The sequence below is a fragment of the Rhea pennata genome, chromosome Z (genome assembly GCF_028389875.1).
Source record: "Rhea pennata isolate bPtePen1 chromosome Z, bPtePen1.pri, whole genome shotgun sequence".
Classification (NCBI taxonomy): domain Eukaryota; kingdom Metazoa; phylum Chordata; class Aves; order Rheiformes; family Rheidae; genus Rhea; species Rhea pennata.
In genome coordinates, this window is record NC_084702.1 from 68,308,419 (window position 1) to 68,335,807 (window position 27,389).

A 27,389-nucleotide genomic window follows, 5' to 3' on the forward strand; every position below is an offset into this window, starting at 1 on the left:
GTAGGGAATTTTGTTAGCCATGACAGCAGTACTCAGTCTGATGAATAACACGCGGGTGCCAACCCAGGGCAGCTGCAGTAAGAGTTACACAGGCCTGGGAGCAGGTTTGGTGTAGCAGCCTGCATCTCAATGACTGGGAACTCCCTCCAAAAACAAGTAAACCACATTACTAAAGCTCACTGTTTTTCTAGCACATTTGGAAAAAAATATTCTGCTGAAATGGTAAAGAACTATTCACATAAAGGCCAAGCAAAAGCAGAAAAACATAAACATCAGAAGTGTTTTAAAAATAAAGCCTTGAAAGAAAATCATGACAAATGCAATAAACTAAAATTTGTACCTCTTGCTGTCATTATTCATACACCTATTGAAGTCTTCTCTTGAAAACTACCTGAAATCTTCCCCAGACTACATCTGTTGGAAGATACACACTGAACTGTATTTATCTGCTGCCTTATCCTTGACTAAGGACTGCTGATTCTTGGTCAGGGGAGTATTTTGCTATGGATTGTACAAGGATTTTAACCTAATCCTATTTCATAAGGATTTTAACCTAAACTAGCGAGAATGTAGGTCTAGAAGTGCTGCTGACCTGAATTCCATTCAGTCTGTAATTCAAAAGCATTTTTGGCTAATACAACATTCTCAGCACCAATGAATAAAGCAATCACGCCTATGGTTAGCAAGACAGCAGTGCCCATTCCACCTGCAATGTCCTGTAAAGGACAGTAAGTCAGGCTGTTCGTGTTTATGTACTCACGTGGTTTCTCACAGAACAGCAAATCAAGATTCAGCCTCAGTCCTCAACCTCAGAGAACCACCTAGCCTGAAGCAGGACATCTAAAAAGCCACCTAACCTCTAGGATAAGAAATGTGCTAGAGAAGGCAAATCCTTGTCCACAGCTAACTATACAATGCAAGCTCAAATGCATGGAAAACAAATTTCTCTGGATTACTCAATGCCACTTCATGTACTACTGCAATTCACTGAGATACCACAGTAACGCCTTCAGGTAAAAGAAGCTATTTAAAATTGAAATATGGCCAAGATCCAAAAGAAAGGAACTGTAGTATTTAGGCTAGGACATCATCTCAACGCCTAACAAAATCTCACAGAAGATCCCACAGTTGGAACTGCCAGGGTTCACTTGACTCCAGCTGAAGATCTGCTCTTCCACTGAATAGTGTATGAAACAATTCCAGCACTTTCTATTTTTCTAGTCATTCTTTACCCATGCTTTGTGGGCTGAAAACAAGAACTGGAGTTACAACGTACTTTCATGCAGAGGGAAAAATGTCACCACTACTTTAGAAAACTGCTGCTTCTGGAGACTTGATCAAACATCCAAAAAGCATCCACCGTCAAAACCACTCCACTACCGAAATATGCAACTAATATCCCTTTGACTATATTACTATAGCCAGTTCTCAAATAAACATGCAGTGAACTTTGATTTTAAATAAACTTCCCCACCATAACACAAATACATGACATCCTGCTAAAATGCATGTATTTTTACTATAGCAGAATAGTAAAAATTTTTAGTATTTCTTACCGAGGCCAATAATGGCTTTTGTCTGCACTTCTTCATCTGAATGTTTTGTAAAATACATCAGAAGTTCAAGTACCTTATCCTTAATGTTAACCTGAGCAAATTTAAACAAAAATAATAAGTATTTGAAGATGAAACAGATCTTTTTCATCTCTTAAAAAAAATCAAAATGTAAAGGAGAAACAATCTTACTGCAGAGCCTTTGGAAAAAACAGGTATTTACAATCTAAATCATAAGCATTATAAAAAAAAAACATAGCTTTGCAAGACTACTTTCAAATAAAAGAATACCTAAAACTTGGAGAGTAAATACAAGTCATTTTACCTTACTGTTGCCCTTAAAGTCTTCCTGATCAAAATCAAAATGCCGACATAATGCTCCAACAGTGAAAAGTGATCTAAGGAGTGCTGGTTTATTGGCAGTAAGTATCGTACTGTTGGGGTCTTCTTGGTGTTGACTTTTTAATTTGGAAAGTGCACCTGCAGGAAGATAAAGTTTTAATCAGGTAATCTTAGTGTATCCCTAAAACAAAGCATGCAACCAAAACTTAAAAGTGACAATCACGCATTGTGATTTTACTTACCATAGTATCTATTAAAACAAGCCCACACAAATTTATAATTTTGGGTGACCTTGTTCACAACAGCCCCAAGACAGCTCACGCAGTGCTGAACAACCTAGAAGTAAGAGAGAACAAATGACCTATTTATTCAGAAATTAAAATTGAAATTTCTGTGAAGTTATGTAAGCAAAGAGCTATGTAAAACTAAAGCTAATGCTCTAACAGATGTAATCTCCATCTCCCATACCGCTCTGAAACACCATGCCCAAATGCATAATCATTAAAATACAGCAACATCACATACAGACTTGAGTAAATCAAGAACATTGTTTTTTCAGCTGAGAAGTTACCGGTCCTATGACCAGCATAAACTTCATACTGAAGACAATTTCTTCAAATTCAAACCATATAATTCAACACATGAAACAGAACCAGTACCTGAAATGGAACAATTAAACCTTACCGTCATGCCATATTTGATGATGAGTTTCATGAGATCTTCCTCAATAGTGGCAAGGAAGGTCTCACTTGGGTGCTCCATTAGTGGAACTACGAGCTCTAAGATTTTTGCAACATTGCAGATCACCATGAAATCATTCTGAGTCTGGAAGGACAGTATTTACAGCGGTTAACATTTCTGGCTATTTTATCTGTAAACCAGATATAATTAATATACAGTGACAATCAAAAATTCCAACTCTTATGAAAGATATGACTGCTGCATTTAGTAAAGATTTAAATGAATATTTCAATATATCTGACATTAAATTATGTATTATGAAAGCTAGTTCTTGTTTTCTACAGAACTTCTCAAAAAAAAAAAAAAAAAGAAAAAAGGTCAGTCAAAGTATAACTTCATCTCTCATCATGGTTGTGCATGGATCTGGGAACATTAGGTCCTGATAATTTTTTTTGAGTCCTCGGAACTCTTTGAAGTTGTAGGAACTCTTCCTGAACAGGCAGCAACAAATCAGCACCAAACGAGGTTGTCCTATAGCTAAACATGGCTTTAATAAAACAGACAATAATGAGCACACATGTAGGAACGATTATTAAAATGATTAGTAGTTTGCATCATCAAGACTATGCAAGAATTGTAAATGAGGAATCTACAGAAAACATTGTATACGTTAAACATACATCCTCCTAGAAACTGAAGTTTTGGAGGAATCAAGCTCGCTAATCACCATAGGGTAACCTACTCAAAGTTGATGGTGAATAATTTTACAATTCACCTCAAGCTGTATACACACAAAACTGATGAAAGCCACTGAAGAGACGCTGCAGCAAGTAAACAAACAGATACCCCTTTCCCATTCTGTCTGGTCCGAAAAGACGGTAAGCAGCTGTAGAAGTCCTTTGCAGTCATGCCCAGAGAATGCTCCAGGGCTGAACACAACCTAGAGGCCGAGATGACGACGAGCACCCGCACGCCTACCCTGCTGCGGGCAGCTGACCCAGCGCAGCAGAGAGCTGCCACCCACTCACCCCCGCTCCTCCGTCAGCGGTGGCGAGGTGACCCTGCCCCGCTCCTCATGCCAGACCGGGGATTCATCTGAACCTTCACTGAGCCGATTTCACACACCAGAACGGCAGAAAGCTCTGCAACGCTTCAGTGGAGAAGGCCGTTGTACTGGGGTGTGGGGATCAGCAGTGCAGTTCTGCCATTTTTGTGAACTAAACTGGTTTGGGGGAGGGGGGCAGAGTGTTACAAAAACACTAACTGTAAGCGGGAGCTAGGAAAGAGAGAGATGGAAAAGCTAAAGAGGATAGAGCAGGACATTTTCTTCCTTTACAGCAGCTATATGTTAGATCATCCTATCTGAAGGAACCACACCTTTAGTCTTATCACATGATAAATCTTAACTACATTTATGACAAAGCGACTGTAAAACAAAATAAAAAAGCAAATTCCTAAGAAGTGAAAATCAGGTTTTTAGTCCTGAGTGGAAGAAGGCAGCAGAGGTTTCATGCAGCTAAAGAATGTGGAGGTCGAGGGTGAGGCACATCATCTTGGAAGTTAAAAAGATCATTAAAAGCATTTAGTATCTTCAGAAGATACGGTGTTCATGAGGGAGGAATACAGTTTCTGGGTTTTTTTTCCCCTTTTATTTTATTAAGCATGTAAGACAGTCATTCATTTCTATACTTAGTTACCTGGAGATAAAAAGACTGATTTTCTACTTCTATCTACTTACACTACATTTAGTGGTCAGGTATGGCTGCATGGTCATGGCATGTTTCACCATTAGCTGGGGCCTGATTTTGCTGAATAAGAACAAAGTGGTTATGCAAGCAACCAAGCGACCAGAATTCACACCTTTGTTGTCAGAATCTGCAAAAATCAGAAAATATATGAAGGATATTTAATGCAAGCACTGTTTGATCAGTTAAATTGATATTGCATAAGCACTATACGAAAATCTCTTGCATAACATATCTTTTAAGATCAATATAAAATATTCTTATTAGATAAGAACATGCAAATGTTAACACATTATTTTATCACGAAGTATGTGAAATAAGAAGCAAAGCTGCTTCAAAGACATCACTGGTTTTTAAGCTCTTTATACAGAACACTGGCCCAGTCAATGATTCCCATTAGAACTGGAGAATGTGTTAAGGCAGATAAAACTTTCCAAATGTGAGGAAATTTGTTTTGTTATTACTTATCTAAAAGTTTGAACAAGTTATTTTAGAGGTAGCTAAGTTTAATGTGGTTATCTAGAGAAAATTAGGGGAGCTTTGTTTTGATAGTGCTCAAAAGTTCATCCAGCTATAATCAACTTAAATGAAGAATCCTGAGAAAGTCCTCAACTCACTACTACCAGTTCTGTAATAGTAATTCTACCACAGTAACTTTTTGTGATAGTAATTAAACAACCATTTTAGAGTTTCATATAAAAATTAAAGTATTTCAGCTACCATATTATAAATAAATATTACCTGACAAAGATTCCTCATATTTAAGGATGTGCTCAACCAAATTGTCAACAAGTTGAGTACAGGCCTTCTTCACAGGTTTGTATGAGGCATCCTCTTCTGACTTCAATAGCTACAACGGACAAAACAGAAAACGTTTTAATACTAAGGCTGAAATCATTTAGATCGGACGTACGCTGGTTTTATAGCAACTACTATAGACATACATTGATTTCGTGCTATGAAAGAATTTATAGTATTTGTCCATTAAAGGCACATGCTGAAGAAAAATGTAAGGGAAGTAACAAGCTGAAATACAAAAGAAGTCAAGAAAAGTTAACTGTGACAGAAAGATAAAAAAGAGTAACTACTGATTTTTGCATTGGTACCTCTTTGGTACATTTTGCATTTAACTGGTACCTCTGTTTAAATGAAATAATGAAATAAATAATAATCTAATCATATTTGCCAATGGTAATTAATAGGAGTTAAGAGGCTTTTTAAACTACTTGGGAAAAAAGAGCAAAAAAAAAAAATCAAAAGAATGTTGTTTTACACCTAAAGCAAAAGAAAAAAAAATCAGTTGAGACAAAATGCAGTTTTATGAACACTGTAACTGCTGAGACCTTCTTTCTTATGACTTCAGGTATCGAAATTGGAGATCCTGGAGAGCCTTTGATATCTAACATAGATTGAGCCCATACTATAGCTTTTTCTTCAGAGGACGCACTGAGGGGTACTCTGGTTTACTTGACTACCTGTTTTCATGGCACTCCAACGTAAACTAAGATCTTTTGATGTCTCCAATTCCCCCATCTATACCTCTATGAATATGACTTGAAAGTTAACCAGTGCACACAAGATGTAGAGAGGAACAATGGCACAGGCTAACAGATATACACAAAGCAAGCTCATTCTTTAAAAAAAATAGAGTAAAATAAGAAAGGTAGGAATAAACAATACTCTGCGAAGATTCACTGCTTCTATAAACTGTGTGACAAATAAATCAGACAAGGAAATACATTTATCTGCCATTTAAAATAATGTACATGAATAGATGCCTAATTTCAGATTTAACATTAAGTCCACAGCTAACATATATATGTCCTTCATAACTGAGAAGACAGTGCATGACAAAACATGAAATATTTTTAGAACAGATCACATGGAAAGATGAAAAGCAGTGTCAGAGAACAAGTGCACCACTGAGGACAAAAAAGGTCAGATATTTAAAGAGCATGAATTGAACTGGTCTATTGTATGTCTATTTGATCACTCCTGTAGTCTCCGTTCAGTGTGTTTTAGTACCAAGAAAAACGTTAATACACTTACAATGATTGCACCATATCTTCCAAGTTCATTACTCACATTTTGAAGAAGCTGTTCAAACCAGTCATACCCTGTATCTCTACAAGCTGCAACCTAAAAGTAGTATTTAAAATAAACTGATTAAAAGAGGAATCTGAAGAAAAATTACTTCAATTCAGACTTCATCTTAAAAGTAGACTAAATATGCATAGGTATATTTTCCTATGCATTCAGTGCAATGGTTTTATACTATCAGAGATTAGAAAGCACGTCTTCTGTACTTGAAAAACACTTCTCATTTTTTAAGTGATTCTAAAATTTGTATTCCATATAGCACAAGGTCTACAGATTTTAGTGTTTAGTGGGTGAGAACAGGACTTGGTATTTGTTAAAACAGCTATTAACCTTTCAAAATAAATTTTATCAATTATTTGAGGAAATTTTTCTTTTAAGAGATAACTTAGTTAACTTTAACTAATACTATAGGCTGCTACTAGCATTTCCAGGAAAACATTATACATAATAGGAATCACTGTATTTTAATTTAACAAGTATTTTACACAACTTAATATATATAGCACGGTCCCAGTTATCACTACCAACAGATTACTGAGCATCTACAGTTTCCTACAGTCCTGTTCCATGAGATGAATAATACTAGTATATATTCAGCGACAGTAGATAAAGAAAACCGTCTGATAATTAAATTACTTATTTTTTATTTTCCAAAAGGTTAAGGATACATATTTCAAAGATATAGAAACATTCAAATTTTGCAGGCAACTTGATTCAAGTTTGTAGAACATACCACATCAGTGATGTTTAGTATTTTCCTGGTCATTGCTTCTTTGTCGTTGTGTGGAGTTGGAGTAAACCAGAGCTTCTGGAATGTCTCATTTACTAATTTCTGAAGGGAAAAAAATATTACTATAAATAAATAATCCTCTCTTAGCATGTTGGTATTATTTCTAATATATCCATGCAATAGATTTGCTGGTGATGTGTGCCATTTCATGAAGAACTATTCAAACTAAGTGACTCTGTTACAGAGAATATTAACTGAGACAGACCTGAGATTGTAAAGTACAAAATGATCACTGGGAACTGATGCTATAGAAAATTGACTTATCACTTTCCTTCTTTAATCTGCACTCCTCAGGAAAACATTAGTATCCTGAGAAAACAACAACTGAACACAAGATTACCATTTCTGCAGCAGCACTAACAGCAGTGGTAGATTACTTTAGACGTTTCTGAACAGCAGTACCACGGTGGAGAACAGAGGGAACCCAAGTCTCCCCAGGCAAACATACAAAGCTGGACCCCTTCCCACATTTTTGGCTGGAGGAACAGGTGGAATAGCATGAAAGTAAACTAAATTATTCTTGAATTACCTATAAAGCACATGGCTGTAAGGAGGTCTTTCTATCCCTCCAGACATAAAAACCACATTGTAGATAGTGGCTCATTTTGGGGGGCTGTTGAAAAGCCTACAAAGAAGTAAACAAGTTTTCCCTCGTGTTCAGACAGAACTGCCTGTGTTTCAGTTTGTGCTTGCTGCCTCTCCCAGCTCTCTTAGTCCTTCCTCACGAGAAATTCTCCAGTCCCTTACTCATCTTAGTGACCCTTCGCTGGACTCACACCAGTAGCTCCATGTCTTTTCTTGTACTGGGGAGCCCAGAATTGGACGCAATACTCCAGATGTGGCCTCACCAGGGCTGAGCAGAGAGGAAGCATTAACTCCTTTGACCTGCTGGCCAGGCTCTTCCTAATGGACCCAGGATCCCATTGGCCTTCTTGGCCAGTCTGTAACCCAGCAGGACCCCCGAGTCCTTCTTTACAGAGCTGCCTTCCAGCATGTCAGCCTCTAGCCCGTACTGGTGCATGGGGTTATTTCTCCCTAAGCGCAGGACCCTGCACTTCCCTTTGTTGAACTTCATGTGGTTCCTCTCTGACAGTCTCTCCTGCCTGTCGAGGTCCCTCTGCATGGCAGCACAACCCCTGGGGGCGTCAGCCACTCCTCCCCGTTTTATATCAGCAAACTTGCTGAGGGGGCACTCTGTCCCCTTATCCAGGTTGTTGATGAATAAGTTGAACAGGATTGAACTCTGTATTGATCCCTGCAGTACACCATTAGCTATAGGCCTCCAACTAGACTTTGCACCACTGATTACAACCTTCTGCCAATTTATTTTGATCTAAAGCTCATTTCATTAGCAGAGGGTACTTTTATGTGCTAATTCTACCTGTTAGAAAAGAGAAGGAACAGACCTAATATTTGCAACATGAAGAAACAAAAATCTTAGAAAGTAACTTAAAAATAAGAAAATACTTGCTCTCTCAAAAATTAAAAGGAAATAAAAATGATAAATACTACAAAGGAGCAATGAAACACTTTCATAAATTATTTTAACATGTCAAAATATGGAAACACTGAAAAAAACCTTGAAGGATATGTTTTATTCTACCTTAATGCCTTCTTCATCATTGACTCTCCGAATCATTTTCACACACATCTCTGTAATTTTGGGAAAGGTTGGTTGTTCAATGCAGATGTCCCTAAGTATCTTTATGACTCTTTTTCTGACACTGATACCAGTATCCTGTGAGGAGAAAAATATTACACTCTTGAAAACAATGCAAATATACAAATATATTCATTTATTTATTATATGAATTAATAATTGAAGATCACCCAATCTGACTTGCTAAATGTATTTTAAAAAGACAGTCAAATATTCTAGAGTTGAATGAATGATCCACATAACTGGTACCATATTATTTGCAAGGATTCTACAGTCCTGACCAGAGTCCCATGAATGCTGTCAATGTTTTCTCCATTTATACCCTCTCATTTAAGAGTTCAGGATGGTGTAAATGTGTAATTCCACTGCTTAATTCAAAGCTAGGATGGGAAGACATTTTAACTGCTCAGCTGGAACACACAAGGCCCTTTGTAGATCTAAGCCATAATCCTTCAAGCCTTTGTACAAAGTTTATGGATATGATGTGCTGCAAATCTTTTCCATTTTCTTAGGCTTAGTCTAGGTAAACAAGGAGCTTCATTTCACATTATTTTATACAAAATCTGTTGAATCTGAATGTTAGGATGAGTATTTTTAAGCATTCTTATATCTATGAAGCTATCTATTTTTACATCCCTCCACAAAGATGTTTTATCATATAAATACAGCAAATTGACTAAAAACCTGAAGTAGATGCTATTGTAACAGTTAAATTCACACTGTTTATCTGAACATCCAGACATGAAACACTTGTACAAAACTTCTAACAAGAAACCTTTTAAAGTGCCAAAACATAAAGTAGAAAACCAAAACATCTTTTTTTTTCCCCCCTCCCCTTTTGGATTACAAATAGCAATTTCAGATTACTGTGCTTTAGATCTTCCCTAACTGCCCACACTACTGCACTGCCTTCAGTGACCAGTATCTCAAAAACTTCAGAGATGTGGGAAAATTCCTCATTTCACCTAACTTGTGCAGTAACAGAATCAAAAGGAATAAAATCATCAAATCATGGTTTTGCCTTTGTACAACTTCCTATGCTTATACCTTCTGAGGTTAACAGATCCTCACTGGAAACAAGCAATGCATTTTATGAGGTTGGTCTTATGAGCACTGTACTTCCAGTTAAAACAATAAAAACTAATTTACTCTCAGGGTCAGAACATCATTCTGCATTATTAAAAATACAAATTCTGTTGAAAACAAGTTTTCCAATGTCATGTACTTTATGAAAAATATCGCAAGACACCGTACCAATATTCTTTCAATCAGCATGTCATAATACTGCTCAGCAAGCTGAGGACGACAGAGCACAAACCGGCCAAGTAGCTCCACCGCTGCTTCTCGTACACTAGTGGAGTTATCCATTAACCGTCCATGAACGCCTCGTTGCATATCCAGCTAAAAAGAGTGAATAAAACACAAATCCAAAATAAGTAATAAAGAATTCTTTTAAGCATTACAGAAAAATAGATGCGCATGAGAGAGATTTCCTTTTTTTTTACCCTGGCTAGAATACTGGGGTCTACAGCAACAACCTCAGACAAACACTTCATGGCTTTTGTTCGAACAGCAATTGCATTTTCACCAAGTACACGCAGAATCTAATAAGAGAAAAAAAACAACATTTCAAGTGCTTTGGGAAGGTAGTAAACAACGTTTAACAGTCAAAAATGCAGTGGAGTAACATGAAACATATTAAACTAAAATAAAAAATCTGATTATCAAAAACTGAGTATATCTTCTCAGACAGTAAAAAGGTACATGCAAGTGATGTTCAATGGCACTGACAACCAAGCATGAATATTCGCTACAATTTTCTGTATCTAAGGTTGGTCAAAACAGAATCTATATAGGGTCTGTATTTTCATTTCAAGACCCCTAATTTTAAACTCAGTTTCGCTATTCACTTGTGGCTTTCACCATAGCTCTTTTCAACAGAAGAGATGGATTTGGGCACTATAACTAGGAGCCGCTCTCTACGGAGATCAATACAAGTAATGCAACATAAATCACTACTCAAGCTCATATATGTCTCCATGCCAATGTTAGTATTCTTCTCCCAGAAAAAGGGAAAAAAGCACTTTGGTCAAGCAACAGCTTCCAAAGTGACAGCACCATGTGCTGCAAACAAATTACCATGTTGGTTTATATTTTCAAAATTCAGAATATAAATAAGCATACACATGAGACATTAAGATACATTTCATGAGTTAATATTACCAAATGAACATGCATCTTACAAAAACCTGAAAAGATTTCAGCATTTTTCATTATTCTTTTACTATGTACATCTAATACAATGATTTTTTGTCATACACATATATGCACAAATAAAATAACGTATATATAATATGGCACGTGTGAAACACATGCAAGAAAGAAAAATAAGCACTTATGTCATCAATACAGAACATGAAAGCATGTGGTGTTATTATGGCCTGTTAAATACCTGTGCTCAACAACGAACAGATATTTCACACTACCCCATAAGTGTTTGGAATGAGAAACCAACTGTGTTTCACTGTACTAAGACTTCTGGCACAGTTTACCTGTGTCAAATAAATATCGAAGCTCTGGGCAAACGGCCTCATAGAGGCCAAGTAGCGAACAATCAAGCATGCATCTTCATAGTCCACAGTATCAGAATTCATCCTGTAACAAAATCATTGTGTTAATTAGGACATGTTTTATAAAAAAATAATTTTTAAAAATTAAATGTATAGTTAATAAAGAAATCGGCTTTACTGAAACATACTTTAATGTACTGAACTGAGATGGAGCAGTTTTAATGATGCTGCGAAGAAATTTTTTGCGACTTTCTGCTCTGTGCATGATTTGTCCTGTAGTCTCAACATCTTTTGCATGGTGAGTTCCTTCAGATGAATCCTCATCCTTTTGAGACTTAATTGCTTTCTCTGTCTCCATGGTTGTATCACGGAACCACTGAGCTATATAAAACTTCCGAGAAAACTGGAGAATTACAGCAGGATGCACAGAAAAAAAAAAGGATGAAAAAGAGGGATTAACAGATTTATAAGAGATTAAGCTAGTCTAACACATCAACTATATATTGGGAAATACATTCAACAGCTTACATCATGTGACAAAATAACCGAAGCACTAATAAGCATGACCCAAAATCATTTTATTCAGTAGCCATACTATTCACATTATTTTTATATAAATTTAACATCAGAAAACTGAAATTTACCACTAATGAAGCATCAGTTTCTGTGTTCTCATCTAGATAATCTAACAAAGCCTTTTGCAGCTGTTGGATTTCATCTTCTCCTCCTGAAACCTGTGAGGGGTAGCAAAGCCAGATATAAAATACAGTATTGCACAGTGGTAAATAAAATCTGAAAATTCACATGCTCACGTATAAAAGTACATTGAAAAATACATCTGAACATGTCTACCAAGGGATCTTCTTATTTTCTTGCCTTTTGAACAAACTGAAACTCAGCAGTCATGTATGTTTCTGAGCAGTTATCTGTTATTTTATAAATTGTTCATAAGCAACACATTGTCTACCATTATTAGTGGTACTGCATTAAATATATCATCCATAATATATGGATGGCACTATCTACCATCACTGATGTTAAGTTTCCCCAAATACTGAAAGAAATGCTTTTATCACTCAATTGCCCAAAGAATTTTATTTTCTGAAGATGCCAATGCCCAGTTACTGCCTGGTGATGTAAACAAATAGAACAAATTAGAAGACTCAGATCATCATTCATCAACAGCATAAATCTGAAAGTCATAATAAAATACAGTTGCTATAGATCTGGAGTCTTTTTGCGGTTACTGAAAGGGAAACTCAAATAAAAAGCTTGATATGACCATTCCAGGTTTAACCTTAGGTCCTTTAGAAATGCATAAGTCAACATTTTCAAAAGAACATGTATGACCTGATTATTTTCTCAACACATTATGTACTGTAGAGAGCCCAAAATCATACATTACTTAATTGCTGCTACCCTTGCAGACACAGAGATATTTTGGTGACAGCTTCAGCAGAAACACAAATGTGCGTTCTCTGAAGAAAGAGTTGTATGTGATTCTCGTAAAGAAACAATGACTAATACCAGTTACTTCACACAAAGATTAACCTTAAAGGAATAATAGTTAAATCTCGAAAGTCTGCATATGACTGCCATAAGCTCAATTACAATTTTTCCATACTTATTTCCTTTCACGTTGCAATGACAAATACACATATATTCATATGTATTTTTAAGGTCTCTTAAGACAGCCTCCAACTGTGGCTCCATTATTTCCTCTATATTGTCACAACAAAACTCATTTCACCAGTCTAATTAAACAAACAAAAGCCCCATATCTTTAAGGCTGCAGTAATATTTTAATTATTTTTTAATGGATATATCTCAATCCTGCCGTTCAAGTACTAACTAGCACAGGATCTCTCACACACCTGTCTGAGGATTCTGGCTATAGACCCTTGATCCATTTTGCTAGTGACTGCATCTTTCCTCAGTCTTGCAGCTACAGTTCCAAGATAGTCAAGTGATGCAACTCTTAAAGCCATTTCTGTAGATTTGTTACTGAACTGGTGAACCTAAGGAAAGCAGAACAAAATGCTTAAAAAATTACATATTTATGCATTTGAGATTCTTCTTACAAGACACTGCATGACTTCACTAAAAATTCCAACTAACTTCATGCTGCATAAAATTGTCACTTATTATTACACCACAGATATGCTCCTTACTTTGCTTTTTTTAAGCACACATTTGTTGCACCTCTCTCTATAAATACACCCTATTGAGTTTTTAAAAATATGAATTTTCATAAAACAAACTGGACATCTAGTACAGTCAATAAACTTTGCAATAGTATAGATCTATAGTATAGAACACCAAAATGCATCTTACACATTATTTACACAACCATAATTAATGCTATATTATGTAATGTAAAACATCTGTTTCCCAAGAAATTACTCAAATTACTGTACTAGCTAAATCTTAATACCAAGGAATAGCACATGAAAAACACATGCCAACAAAAATGTTTACATTCTGTTAAATGCCACATTCCTTAAGCAAACATACTATTACCAGGAGAAAACGCAAATACATACTTAAATGTTCTCAGGTTTTGTGCTAAATGAATAATCCAGAGAAGATATTTAAGATGAGTAATTATAGCTCTTAAGCTGTTTTTATCCCAAAAGAGTGTATGAACTTATTAGATGGCACTTTTTAGTGGAGGAAAGGGGATAAATCACAGACTAGAAGTGGTCTTCCATGAGAAACAGTCCCCTTTCCCAAGTCATGATATCAACCTAATCACGTTGATTATCCGTATCGTGTTCCAGCCTAAAATTTATTATCTACGCGTTATGTGACAGTGACATACATAAGAAAATCCTTAAGTGCTGCGCTTTTGTCAGCCATCAGAAAGCATTCTTGTAATAGTTTGAGTTGAAATAATCAAGTCTTCATTGTAATGAGGAATAGACAACTTATAATACTTAAAAACAAGAGTCTCTTACCAACAACCTTCCTAATAAGCTAAGTAGCAACTCTGCAGCAGGCCACTCTGGTTTATTGACTGTAGAAAGAAGATCTTGAATAAAGTTCTCAAACAATGGCCTATAATCTTCTTCCCCTTGTTTACTACCACACCTGTTTAAAAGAATATACATTTTGTAAGCATTTTTGAGCCATTTAAACTTTTTTTCTGATATAAACAAGAGAAGCCTTATGCTTAACCAGACAATGAGTTTTACAAAATTATAAAAAGAAAAGCTTTGATATATTGAAATATTTGCATAAAAAGACATTTTATTCAGTTAAGGATGAAGTAGTTAAATATTCAGCACTGCAAAGTTGCACTGCAAGAGATGCTGCTAATCCAAGAGAGTGGGCTTTTGTTCCTGAGATTTTATTTGTTGTTTTTAGTGTAAGTCTGAATGAAGAGGATTGACAAGCTAGACAAAGTTTTAAAGTTCAAGCTGGAATAGTGTATTTAGGAGATATTGTGCCTACACTTCTAAGGCCTGGTATGACCTATCTCATTTTGATAAAATATATTGGTATCTATGCTCCACAAAGGTTAAAATCAGAATGTAAAATCAGAAAATAACACACAGTCCTGCTAGTGTCTCACTGACATGTGACAACCCTAATTTCTTTAATGATACCTGAAGGATGCAGAAAAGTTCAGGTGCTAGTAAACAGCATTTTGGCTTAGCAGTGGAAATCATGAAATCAACAGGACTTGGCAGAAATTCCTGTATGAATGCTTAGTTAGTTTATTCAGCCATACCATAAAAAGACTTTTTTTCTGTTGCCCTATTGATATCCCAGCTTTTTTTTCTTATTTTTTTTCTTAGTCATTCCAATGAATGACTATAGTAGGACATTTCACCTCTTAAATATTTAATCAGACTTCCCTTTCACCCTTTAGATGAATAACAGATACCTGATAAAAGGATCCTACATAAACTATAGACAGACTCTTAAACGTATAAAGAACTCTGCCAAATTTCTCTTCCATAGAAAGCTTTGTCCAAACAGGTAGTTCTCTTAGGGATCTATAAAGTGTATAGTTACAAATACCTGTACTAGTAGGTATGCATCATTGTGAAGTGATTAGTTTTGTCTGAAGCTGTGACAGACTTTCTTCAGTTTGCTTTGTCACTATTATATAGATACATAGATATACACATATATATACATACATACATATACACACGCACACATATATATGTATATAAAATACATAACAATACTTACTTCTTAAGGAAAATAGAAAGGAAGTTTTGTGCTGTTCTCATGGCTGTTTCATATGAGTTAGTAATAAGCACATCTTGATCCACCTAAAAATAACAAGATTGATTTTTCTATGTATGTTAAAATGTTAGACATCTGATTCCCTTATCTTCATTTTCTGTGCATCAAAAATTATGACAGACATCCAAATACATCACTTGGTTACTACAGCACCATCATAAAACATTATACCCACAAACACACAAAAGTCATTCTTGTACAAAAAAAAATTATGGCTATTTAAAAGTAGCTTTCTTACTTTTTTATTTGATTCCTCCTCTGCATTAGAATCTTTTTCTGCTGATGGTAAGTGCACAACACACTGAATAAGCTGCAGAACCAGTGCTGTTACCATCTGAATATACATAGGCTCTCCATCAGTGTCACTGCTATTTAACCTGTTAATATAAATAGGTAATATTAATGCTAAAAAAATTTCTAAAAGATTTTTGTCCTAAATAATATCTTTTTAAAATTATTACCACAGGTAGACAGTGTTTTAGACATTTAGTCATTTGCTTCTTCCTTGTGCAGTGAAAGATTCAGTCTGACAAAAATAGTATTATTCTCAGGCAGGAAAAGATGAACTGAAACAGTCCACCAAAGGCTACCTGAATCTCTGTGAAACTCAGCAGCTCGAAGTCTATAGTAATATTTAATACATTAAACATCTATATGCTAAGGCACTTACTAGTAGGTTTATTATGTATAACGCCTTATCAATTTTCTACACAGTAGAAAAAAAATATACTGAACAGATCCATAATAACTTATTACTTATGTATTACTTAACGTGTGGAATGTGCAGGACTTTTAAGCAAGAGAAAATAGTGATCATGACAGACTTCTACAAGAGTTATAGCTAAGATAATATTTCATGTGTAGAAGGCTATAAACTTCAGCATGCAAGAGTATCTTTAAATAAGTGAGACCAGTACGAATACACTGCACCTTACATTTCTCCCCTTCCAAGCAATGTAATGTGACAGACGGTACTGTGTTCATCTGTTTATTCAAATGCTGACACCACCTAATTCAGTTAACAGTATGAAAAGGTAATAATCTCTGACATCACTCTCACAAATTATCAAAATAGTGATTGTACACGAAATGTGTACCAACAATTCTTTATGAAGTTATTTTTCACTACTCCTGGATAGGAAATCTTTTCATAACAAATTTTCTCTAAGTTATAGCCTTCATTATGGTAGGGATATATTCTGTAACAGATGGGAGCTAGGATTCTATAGCTAAATAGTAGAGTCATTGTGGCCTTGAGCTGATGACTTCCTTCTGGTATAGGTCTTGATTCTAAGACGGTACCTACCAGCTACGCTCCTATGACTACCACCTTCCTATTTGTTAGATGCCTCTGATGCCTATAACCAAAACAATAGGAAATACAAAGCAGAACCACTCACATTAACATTAGGGCAGCTTAATTCAACTCAGTGTCTTAGTGCATGTGCATTTTTTCCGTGGATATTTCCTGTTCATCCATCCTGAATGGGACAGACTTTTTTTAATGACAATTTGTCTGTCTCCAGTGGAAAGATGTACGTAGGCAACGAACTAAATCAACTTCAACAAGAAGAAATTCTTTGGAATAATTTCAAGTGTTTAACTAAGTAAATTTAATAGTTTCTAAATGAAACTAATCCAAGGGGGCATTAGCTTGATTCCTTGGCAAGAGTGCTTGGAGAATGCCTTCAAAGAAATTCTGCAGAATTTTCATATAAGGGTTTAGCAATGAAAAAATGATTTAACCCCATTTAATCAGATTCAAAGAATTTTCCAATTTGAAAAAACTCTGAATGCACACTAACATTACACTCATTTACATTCTTAGTGAGAAAATTAATAACTTATTTCAGTTGTTTTTGTAACTATACATAAATATGACTGTATAAGAAACAGTGATTACTACAAATCAGAGAGAAATGCACTTGCCAGACAATTCTGCTCTCGTTGTGGAGGTTTTGAAACATCAGCCTCTAAAAAACTGCTGTGAAGATGCAAATCTTATAAGAAGTTAATGCTGATACCTAAAGTCCCATATGTACAAAACTGTAAACGCTATCAAATTAGCAATCTACGTCAGTAATTACCTAAAGTTTCTCAAACTCCTCTTGCTAGTTGGTAGTCTTGCCAGGGAAGTGAAAATTTCTTCCAGTATTAACTGCCTGTGTTTTTCATACCTGGAGAAGACCTATTTAACAGTCACAGAATTGTTAAATATTATTTATTGTTAAACACAACAGAATATTGTTTTTATATTTATCATCAAAATTATATATATTTACATGCACTTAACATGGCATTTAAAATTGTATTTATTATATCTCATTTTGAATGCATTACTTGTTTTCTATATAAAAATGCATAAAAATTGTTTTTCAAATACGTTTTATTTCAGATCTTCAAATAACGCAATTTCTATCTAAAATGCTACATATTTCTAAAGACGTCACTGATAGAATAAACTTATTCCTTATTCCATTGCATATATTCAAATCATGGCAAAGGAAATAAGGAAAACTACACTGTTAAGATATTCAAGATGAGAAAGCACAAATGAGAGCAAGGGGATTGTGCTTACATTTTAAATCACATAAACAAGGAACTAACTAAATTTTGGTTAAATAGACTATTTGTTACTATAAAGTACTCTGCAAATCACAGCAGCTAAGGTACATTTAAAACTTCTGAGCAAACCAGCAAAAAACAGCCTACGTAAATGCCCTAAAATCTCTCAGAAGTACATGAACATTAAACACAGGAACATGAAATCTCAAAAAAAAAAAAAAAAAAAAAAAACACTTACTGCAGTCACTAATTTGATGGCACATAACTGTAGTTCACTAACATTTTCTACAAAGAACGGTGTTATTCCCATGGATGATACCTATCAACAGCAAGAAATTATGCTAAGTATATTTGTCTAACAAACTGCTATTTATGCAGTTTAACAAGTGGATTATACATTCAGCAGATAAGGTATGTCCTGTCACAATATGTACTACTTCATATTATTTGCAAATAAAGTTATTAGAGCATATTTGAAAACAATCATGTTAAACTTAAGTGTTCAACAAAGCCAGATTCGAACATTAAATGCGCTTCTTCAGATAATACATTGTACAACATAAATTAGCTTAATGTTAATCACTGAAACAGTTTCTTCTAATTTCATATGTCATGTCATTGAGGCAATCATGCTTTAAAATCCCTCTGTGAAAAGGAAAAAACACCCCCCAACTTTCTTCATAGCATTTCTTCTGTTAAAACCTACCTGAAGAATAGTAGTATCAGTAAGAAGCTGTATCTCTAGCAACTCTGACAGACTGCTGACAATGTCACAAACTTTGTTATACAACATCACTATAACTCTTTGCTTGTGGGTGGAACACTTGGCACGTTTTGCTTTTGAACTTAAAACACCACCTAGGAAACCAAAAATTTTGTAATGTTTTAATTGCATCAAACATTAGAAAAGTGATTATTTTCTCAAAGAAGTCCCCCACACAACTGACTACAGCATTAAGAATACAGTTGCTACCAGAAGAAAAACTTTTTTTTCGCTTCTTTTTTTTTTTTTTTTTTAAACAGCTGAAAAACAAGAATTTCATATGACAGATTAATTTTTCATAGCTGTTTTCTGTATTCTGGATCCAAGATTTAGGCACTCACATTTGAAGGTTACATATTAGAATAAAAAGGTCTTACTAAAACAAAAGACCAAAATCCAAAGAACAACTGCTCAAGGCTAAATAGTTTTCATTGAAATAAATTATTATATACACAGAGATTCTGACTATAAAATCACTTATTCACAGCTACAATATCTATGCATAGAAGTTGAACTTCAGAAAAACTTTTGTTCACTTTGGTTTAAACGGTTATACTGCTGTTACTGCAGTAAATCAAGACCCATGTACAAATGGGTATTCAGAGGACACACTCCATCCATTGTTATTTTACTCCACATTTTTCATCAGCCTTCAAAAATCACGAAAAGCATTAATTCAGTATGCTTAATGTAATGTGAAAGGACTGCCAGTATAAGATTTATATACAAAAAGAGTAGGGAAGTCGTATCACTTGTATTAGCATAGGACAGATCTATTAATGTACATTTTTTGATGCGCAAAGTTGGTTTTGTTTTTAAATGTCTTAACATACTAACCACCATGAGGATCCACTCTATACACAGGGTCGTACTGAGGGTAGAGAGTGTTCTGCAAATGAAATTTTGTGTACTGAATAACTCGCTCTATTACATCCTCTATATACACAGCTTTGGGCATGTTTGGTGAAGTCATAATATTGATAGCTGTAAGACAAGCATCGGCAGACTTTGTCACTCTCTCCATAATAAGGTCTCTCCATAACCTCTCCTCATCCTCAGTGTCGTTGTTCTGTAACAGGCAAGAAAAATAAGGCGGTGTGAGCAAGAAGCCACATGTTTATCTTTCTGCCAAATAAAATGTGACAGTATTTTGTTTTTAACATTTGTACATACAAGCACATATGAGACGTTGTATCGCCCTTATGATCAGAAAGCAGTTTGTTCTCTCAATTAACTAATATGTTTTTACCAGCGACATGTTTGAGTAACGTCCTCTCTAAAATACAAGTCCTTAATACCTCGCTGTATTCTTCCAGTAAAACAGAAAGGAGCTTTTTGTACATCACGAACAAGCACTACAAAGAAAGATTTCTGCTTTCTTTAAGGCTGATGTACTTTGAGCAAAATCTCAACTCGTTCACCTGATGTTTTCATCTTCTAGTGGCTAACACACAGTGCTTGCTGCTCTGATCAGTCTAATTTTTGCCACTAGAGGGAACTCTTACACAAAAAGACACAAGTCTATAAAACTGGTGAAAACAGTACTTTCTCCACTTTGCAGATGCACTGAAAACTGAGCTGGTATCAGTATGTTTAAGATTACTTATAAAATATGTCCATTTAGATTTAGTGCAGGGTACACCTTCTATTTATTTCTGCGTCTGCACGAGTTATAAACAAACATGAGGTTAATTATGGCCACCCAGTACTACTGAAATATAGCTAATGCTATTAACAGTGAAACCAGGAAGAACTTCTAATAATCTCTCTGGTACAAATATAGCCATACTAATAGCCTACAGAGAAAAAGAAAGGATTGGGGAACACTATTTTCTAACTACATTTTCTTTTTCCCTTTTGGATAAAAGAATCTAAAAATACCACAGTTTATTATATAAAATAGATATATTTGAAAAATTAGCAGAAACCTGTATGTCAGAAGAAAATCCCTGTAAATTTCCTGGGTAAAACAGTTTTAAACCATTTATTCTTGAAAGGGGCTTTAAAAACAAACAAACAAACAAACAAGTTTTAAAGTTCTTCTATTTTTCTGTTCATTAATATTAGGAATAAAAGAACCTGCAGTCCATTCTGCCTTTGAATAATACCCTGACATGAAGGTAGGATATCTTCACTGCACTTTAAATATCCTTTATAAAAGGACATAAGGCTCACTCTTTACCAGAGGCTTTCTTTGCCATAAAGATTTCAATTAATGTTCAGAAGGTCTTAAGAAAAATTTAAGTTTTGTTTGACCAATGATTGCTCACTGTTTAATTGAAGTTTTGTCTGTGAATCATTTGATAATTTCATTCTCTCTCAAGCTTTTAATACAGAAAACTAAAAGGAGGAAAATACTTAGAAAGCATCTGCATGAAGTCTCAATCATACTGAAACCAGCAGCTTTTTTCACTTATTTTTCACATTGTCAAAGACATTCAGAACTATACTCTAGAACTTCAAAGAGAACAAAACAGTTAGATGAAAATAGTCTAGTACAAATAACGTGTCTATTGTTCTCATTTTCAAGTTCAAATGCTTCTTTCCCAAAATTCTTAACTATTCCCTGCTTCTGCAGACCAATCGTAAGCTTTTTGGCTAAAACTCTGGCTAGAACATTAGGTTGACTAATAAATACCACTTGATAAATAAATAAATAGCAAATAAATACCATTATTTCCATTTCATAAAAACTCCAAAATCCAGGATAGTTTTAAGTGTATCAGGGGGAAAAAAAAATCACTAAAATATTAAATTTGTTAGTTTTGTTTATGTTGATATGTCTAACTTTGAAGTGTAAGAGCAGACTCAAACATAGTGTCTCCGCCATTCTGACACTATAGGGAAGAATGTGCTCTATACGAAAGTCATGCTTTCTTCTACTGTGTAAGGAAAGTTTTATGAACATGTATGATGATATTGTCCCCAATATATCTGCTTGTTAGCTGTACTAGAGTAAAATATATTTATTATAGGAAGAGTATGAATCAGTCTTTATCTCAAGTACTAAAATTTGACAATCTGAATCACATGTCTGTTAATCAGAAATTCCTTACACACACACACACACACACACACACACACACACACTCCCTACCTGAAACTAAATGAGATTGGAAGTGAAGAAAACCCTACACTAAACAATGATGTGAAATGATGCAATTTGAAACTCACATGGTTAAGTAACGTAGAAAGCTTTGATCCGTCTTGAATATTCTTCTCCAAAATACTCAGGACCTTTACCGTTTTGTCTGTTGACAGCTAAAACAAGAAAACAAAACACATCAAACAGCAGTAGGAACATAAAGGCTTGCAATTTTTTTAAGATGATTTGCATAAACGGAAAATAGAATATGTTATGTAAGTCTGGCAATAAATGTAAATTGTACACACTTTGAAATAAGGACTGGATCTTGGCTTGCCTAGTTTCTAACAGATCAATGACTGAAAATTCTGATAATATAATTAAACTAGTGAAATATGTTCTACAATCAAATTCTATTTCCAACTACTAAAATCCACAGAAATAGATTTAAAACTGCCTATCTCCCAATAGCGTATATTTACACACTCTTGATCCTAGAAACTCGAATTTTGAAAGCTAAGTATCAATCACAAGTTCTATTTGGCTCTATAGAGTTCCATTAGAAAAAAAAAAAATACAAGTTTTACGGAGAAGAAGAATTGAAAATCCGTAACATTTTAGTACTAACATATGGGAAATTTATTCTTAATAATAGCATTAACTTTGAAAATGTAGCATGTTGATAAAAGTAGTTTGAGTTCACCTACAGATTTAACAGTAAGTAATTACTAGACTATGCTAAAGAATCAGCTTCACTCATGCAGATACCTCTGGTGCTCACCTCTCGAAGCAACAATATTCTGATTTTTATATTATATTTACACACACACACACACAAGGATGAACAGGTGTATAAAACAGATGTACAGGAAACAAAAGTAAAGGCCTAGAACTACAAGGAAGGCTGAAAACATGCTACAAGGAAGGTTGAGAGGTTGAAAGAAAAGCTAGGAAGAGTATCTAAATCTTGGATTAAATAAATTATTCAAAGTCTTGCACAATAAACGGCTTCATGGGCACTTCACAGAAATAGTAAGTGGGCGTGGAAAGGCATAATATAGGACCGCCCAAAGAGTTCTAGAAAGATAAAGAGAGCAAGCATATTGTTTCTAGAGATGTGACACCAACAGTCTGCAATAACAGAGAAATTCCCTTGATCTGAAGTCTGTAAAAGTATGACAAAGAAATATGCAGCCAATAGAAAAATTATTCTTACTATCAAATGGAGCCACAAACCTCTTCAGTTTGAAAGGCAGTTTTGGGGAGAGGGAGGAAGTGGGCAATTCAGTGAGATGCTGAATGGATGTCTTACATCACAACACTAATGGCATATATTGCAAAGAATGAGTTTGTTTTTTGACTTTGCCAACATCTTCCATTTTACTCAACACTGAAGAGTGCTTACTGTAAGGAGTAAATCTGAGACTATAGGTTGGTGTGCTTTTGTGGAAATTATTATTTGAAAATTTTACTGCTCAGGCATGTGAGATACGGCAGAGAACTCAGGTGCCTTAATAGGTTACGCGTATCTTAATACATATCTATGTCATTGCAAAGCCAGGTATCCCCTACTGTGATATACGGTTCACTGACACTGCGCTGACACAGAAAAGGAGCATTCAAAAAATATCTCAGCTTCAGAGACAGTAGTAAGCACATACACATCTGAAGAAGGTGGAATGTTATTTACAGTATTGGTCACAAACACCTGAACACCTGAACAGACTGGAATGTTACTACAAGGGACAAATGCTTTCTGTATGTTAAACAAAATTAAAAATTCAAAAAGAGTTAACTGCTATGAAGATGTACCTTGTCCATAATGCCCATTGCCTTAATTTTTGCAGATTCACTACCCAACTCACTAAGCTGATGTTTTCCCAGTAGCAACTCCTGTGGAATCTCATCATCATCACCTTTAAAAAATTAAAAGAAAAACAAAATTAACAATCACATTTTAATAAGGCATCAAAAAAGCAGTGTTTCATAGCCAATATGAAAAAGTCAGTTGAAGAAAACCTACTGAAGAACTGATTTTCCAAACAGCTAACATCTAATAGTTCCATTTAGTGAAGACTGACGATGATGACTTTTGGTTGTGTTAAAGTGGATAAGGAGTATACTGAGATTTAGTGGTTCGGCCATGAGCACGCAAGTACTTTGATGCTTGAGTTGAATAACCGTGCTCTATTAGCAGCAGATGCAAAATTATGTGTGTTCCAGATACTACTGGCAAGAGAACCACCTTATGTTAGTGCTGTTTGCAAAGATACGTATATGAGAAGATAACACCCTAATGACATTCCAAGAGGTATCCTTTCTGCCTAGGCAGAAAATTATCTGTCTTTTTCTGACTTATGTCCCATTTGGATTTTGCAGGAAAAGGGATTTTCTTCTTGCAGCAGCAAGTGAAACTGAAGGATAAAGAAACCTACTCAAGATGGAAACCAAATAGGTATAAACACTGCATACCCTAGTATGTACCACAAGCAATTAAATCACGAAGAAGGAATGCTGAAAATAATGAGATTTTTTGTTGTTGTTTTTTCTTGAGCTTCTAACTGGGGGAAGCATTTTGAAAAATTCTGACATATTACCAAAAGCAGTAAAATCCATGTCTTCCAAATTTTCCAAAATATTCTCTACTGAAGCAGTAAACCTTTTGAAAGTCGAAGAATCCATCATTTCTGGTGAAAAAAAAGAAATGTATATATAATTACTTTATATATAGAACAGAAAATACAAACTAAAGAAAGAAAATAAATTTCAAAAGATTACCTTCAGGTGTTAGTTTAGGTTCATAAGCTTTCCTCTTCTTTTGTTTTTCTTTTTTCTTCATTTTTCTAGCCACTAATTAAGATAATAAAAAGAGTGAAAAAATAATACTTTCTAAAAATTAATAAAAAAATTATTTACATTTCTTACGCTTATATTAAATAATGCATGCAAAGATGTTTATTTTAAAATGCTCAGTGTACACTTTAATAATGCAGTAGTATTATGGAATAAAATAAACTTTTATAGTGATGAGTTACCCTCACTGAGGCTAGGAGGAGGAGAATAATCATCCATGTCAGAGTCATCAGGACTGCGATTACGGTAGCGGCCACTCCCAGAAGTCCTCCTTCCTTCATGATAATGGCCACTTCTCCTATGATCACCAGAACTTCTTCTGTCATGTTCTTCATACGCCCAAGCTGCATCTCTGTCCTTTTTATGTCTTTTCCGAGAAGCTAGAAATGGAGGGCATTTCCATTATAAATACAAAACTTGCACTTCTAATAGCACAAAATCATGCATTTACAAGTTAAAGCAAAATGTTATTGTACAAATATTCTCTGAAACAAGTGAATACACTACAATTATAATATAAAATTATGTTATGGTGTTATTCTAATGATTCATTTTGAATAACATAAAACTCCCTGAAATTGGCAAAAAAAAAAAAAAAAAAATCAAAGTATCAATTTAATAAGCATCTGTCCTTTTAAACAAAGTAAGGGAAGTAGAACAGATGGAAATAATTTTCATCCTTTCCTTTCTTGAGAGGACACTGAGATAATTTCTTCAATTATCTAAATTGTGGCTACACTAAGTGCCTAAGGTCCAGTTCAATGATTGTTTTACCCATCCAACACAGCAAGTTCCAATGACACTTGATAATATCATTACTTAAGGATACACTATTTTGCCAAGATACCTACAATTTTGCCTCGATACATACTGTACAAAATTCAGCATAAAGGGAGAAAGTTGGAGCCTCAACTTCTTGGCTAGTGAATATGTACCACAGAAGGTAATTACAATCCGTTTTCAATCGGGACCAGGGAACCCAGCAGAACCGAACGCTGAAGAAAACTGGACAAATGGTGTAGAGTGAAACAGAGCTTTGATGAAAATAAAATATCTGGGGGATTGGGAGGAAGTCTTTCTTATTTTCAAAGGCAGTCTTGTGCACTTTGAAGAGGAGAGGTTGCTAAGATTTGATATAAATCAGGTATCGAGGAGGAGACATTGTTTCATCCATGAAATGAGCCAATTCTCCAATATCTAATGTAACGCAATAACTGGGCTAACAAATAAAATATCTAATACAAAACATGCTGCAAAGATCAAAATGCCTCCAAAACATTAAGTTTTAGGCTAGCAGATTTTACTATTCTTGTGAACCTGCTGATAACTGTGTGTCTCTCTGTCCCACTCTCCTCAAGTTTAGAGGCATATGATCGCATATAGGGTTGTTTCTGAGCAAACTGGCTCCAAGCATTTATATAGAATTATGGTAAAACTGATAAATCCTTTCTAAAACCCCAGTTTACTGAGAAGCATAAGAAAGAGGAAATTATATGTACTAGGATATAGACAGTAGTCAGCTTAGGCTCAAATTAAAGCGTTTGTATCGCTCAAAATAAAAAATTTTAAACCTGAAGTTCTGCACTCTAAGGGTCCCCACTTCTGAAAACATAGTACAATATTTCTGCAGAGGTGGCCTAAGTCCTTTAAGCTAATAACTTAGTTCAGGTTTCGAGCTGCATTGCTCCTGGCCTGAACTTGCTTCTGAGACAGTGAACTCAGGTTCTCCAACTACGATGCCTGAGCTACTAACACAATCATTTCTCAAATGGTTTCTCGCACATCTCTTACTCATAGGGTAACTAATTCCCCAAGTATGTTACTGCATGTGATTGAGAGTTAACAGTGTTTGAAAAAAATGAAAGGTCATCCAGGATACCTGAAGCATGAGAGCTACTGGATAAGAAAGTATTTTATGGGAGAAGACTTGATATATCTTATTTTTTTACCTCCATGAAATTCAATAGTTTCTGGAGCTAGATTAATCCCATATTTTAAGTGCCGAATTTCAGTTCATTTTGAGGTTGACTTACCTAAAACTAGACAGGTGAAAGATATCCTATAGGAGATATTCCATAAGCAGCAGTGCCAAACTTTTAGTCCAACTGAGCGTTTATGGAGTTTTTTTTTTTCTTTGAACATCAATTTTCAAAGGACAATTTCCAATGCATATAGTAGTCCACACACTAAATTTGCTATTCTGAAAATTTTACTCCAGGGCACTGTGCATTCCAGTGTCTTCTCCATAGAAACACAGATGACTTGTTTCAGATTCTGATACTGGAAGTAACTTAACACTTTCACTTAATAACCTATATTTTACCTAGTCTAAGGAATGAGTAATTAAATTGTAGAATATTTTTGCTCCCCAAAACAATTCTAAAAACCATCATTACTCCATTCCCTCAATGATTTCCAGGCC

The 27,389-nt window shown here is 35.0% G+C and overlaps 1 protein-coding gene across 4 annotated transcripts in view; it reads right to left on the bottom strand.

Moving 5' to 3' along the window:
- The window catches only part of NIPBL (NIPBL cohesin loading factor), a 152,523-nt gene that overhangs the window by 8,382 nt on the left and 116,752 nt on the right, over nt 1–27,389 (bottom strand). For all 4 annotated transcript variants that reach the window (XM_062598964.1, XM_062598962.1, XM_062598965.1 and 1 more), the window contains 27 exons: nt 25,150–25,347; nt 24,893–24,964; nt 24,712–24,801; nt 23,927–24,030; nt 22,204–22,290; nt 19,867–20,098; nt 18,973–19,124; nt 18,505–18,585; nt 17,789–17,889; nt 15,940–16,078; nt 15,645–15,727; nt 14,399–14,531; nt 13,316–13,459; nt 12,086–12,175; nt 11,630–11,844; nt 11,424–11,526; nt 10,377–10,475; nt 10,126–10,272; nt 8,815–8,949; nt 7,155–7,253; nt 6,407–6,460; nt 5,063–5,171; nt 4,315–4,451; nt 2,580–2,720; nt 2,138–2,231; nt 1,879–2,033; nt 1,557–1,647 (listed from right to left, as the gene is read on the bottom strand). In XM_062598964.1, the coding sequence (XP_062454948.1) occupies nt 1,557–1,647; nt 1,879–2,033; nt 2,138–2,231; nt 2,580–2,720; nt 4,315–4,451; nt 5,063–5,171; nt 6,407–6,460; nt 7,155–7,253; nt 8,815–8,949; nt 10,126–10,272; nt 10,377–10,475; nt 11,424–11,526; nt 11,630–11,844; nt 12,086–12,175; nt 13,316–13,459; nt 14,399–14,531; nt 15,645–15,727; nt 15,940–16,078; nt 17,789–17,889; nt 18,505–18,585; nt 18,973–19,124; nt 19,867–20,098; nt 22,204–22,290; nt 23,927–24,030; nt 24,712–24,801; nt 24,893–24,964; nt 25,150–25,347 (3,285 nt within the window). The remainder of the gene's footprint in view (nt 1–1,556; nt 1,648–1,878; nt 2,034–2,137; nt 2,232–2,579; nt 2,721–4,314; nt 4,452–5,062; nt 5,172–6,406; nt 6,461–7,154; nt 7,254–8,814; nt 8,950–10,125; nt 10,273–10,376; nt 10,476–11,423; nt 11,527–11,629; nt 11,845–12,085; nt 12,176–13,315; nt 13,460–14,398; nt 14,532–15,644; nt 15,728–15,939; nt 16,079–17,788; nt 17,890–18,504; nt 18,586–18,972; nt 19,125–19,866; nt 20,099–22,203; nt 22,291–23,926; nt 24,031–24,711; nt 24,802–24,892; nt 24,965–25,149; nt 25,348–27,389) is intronic.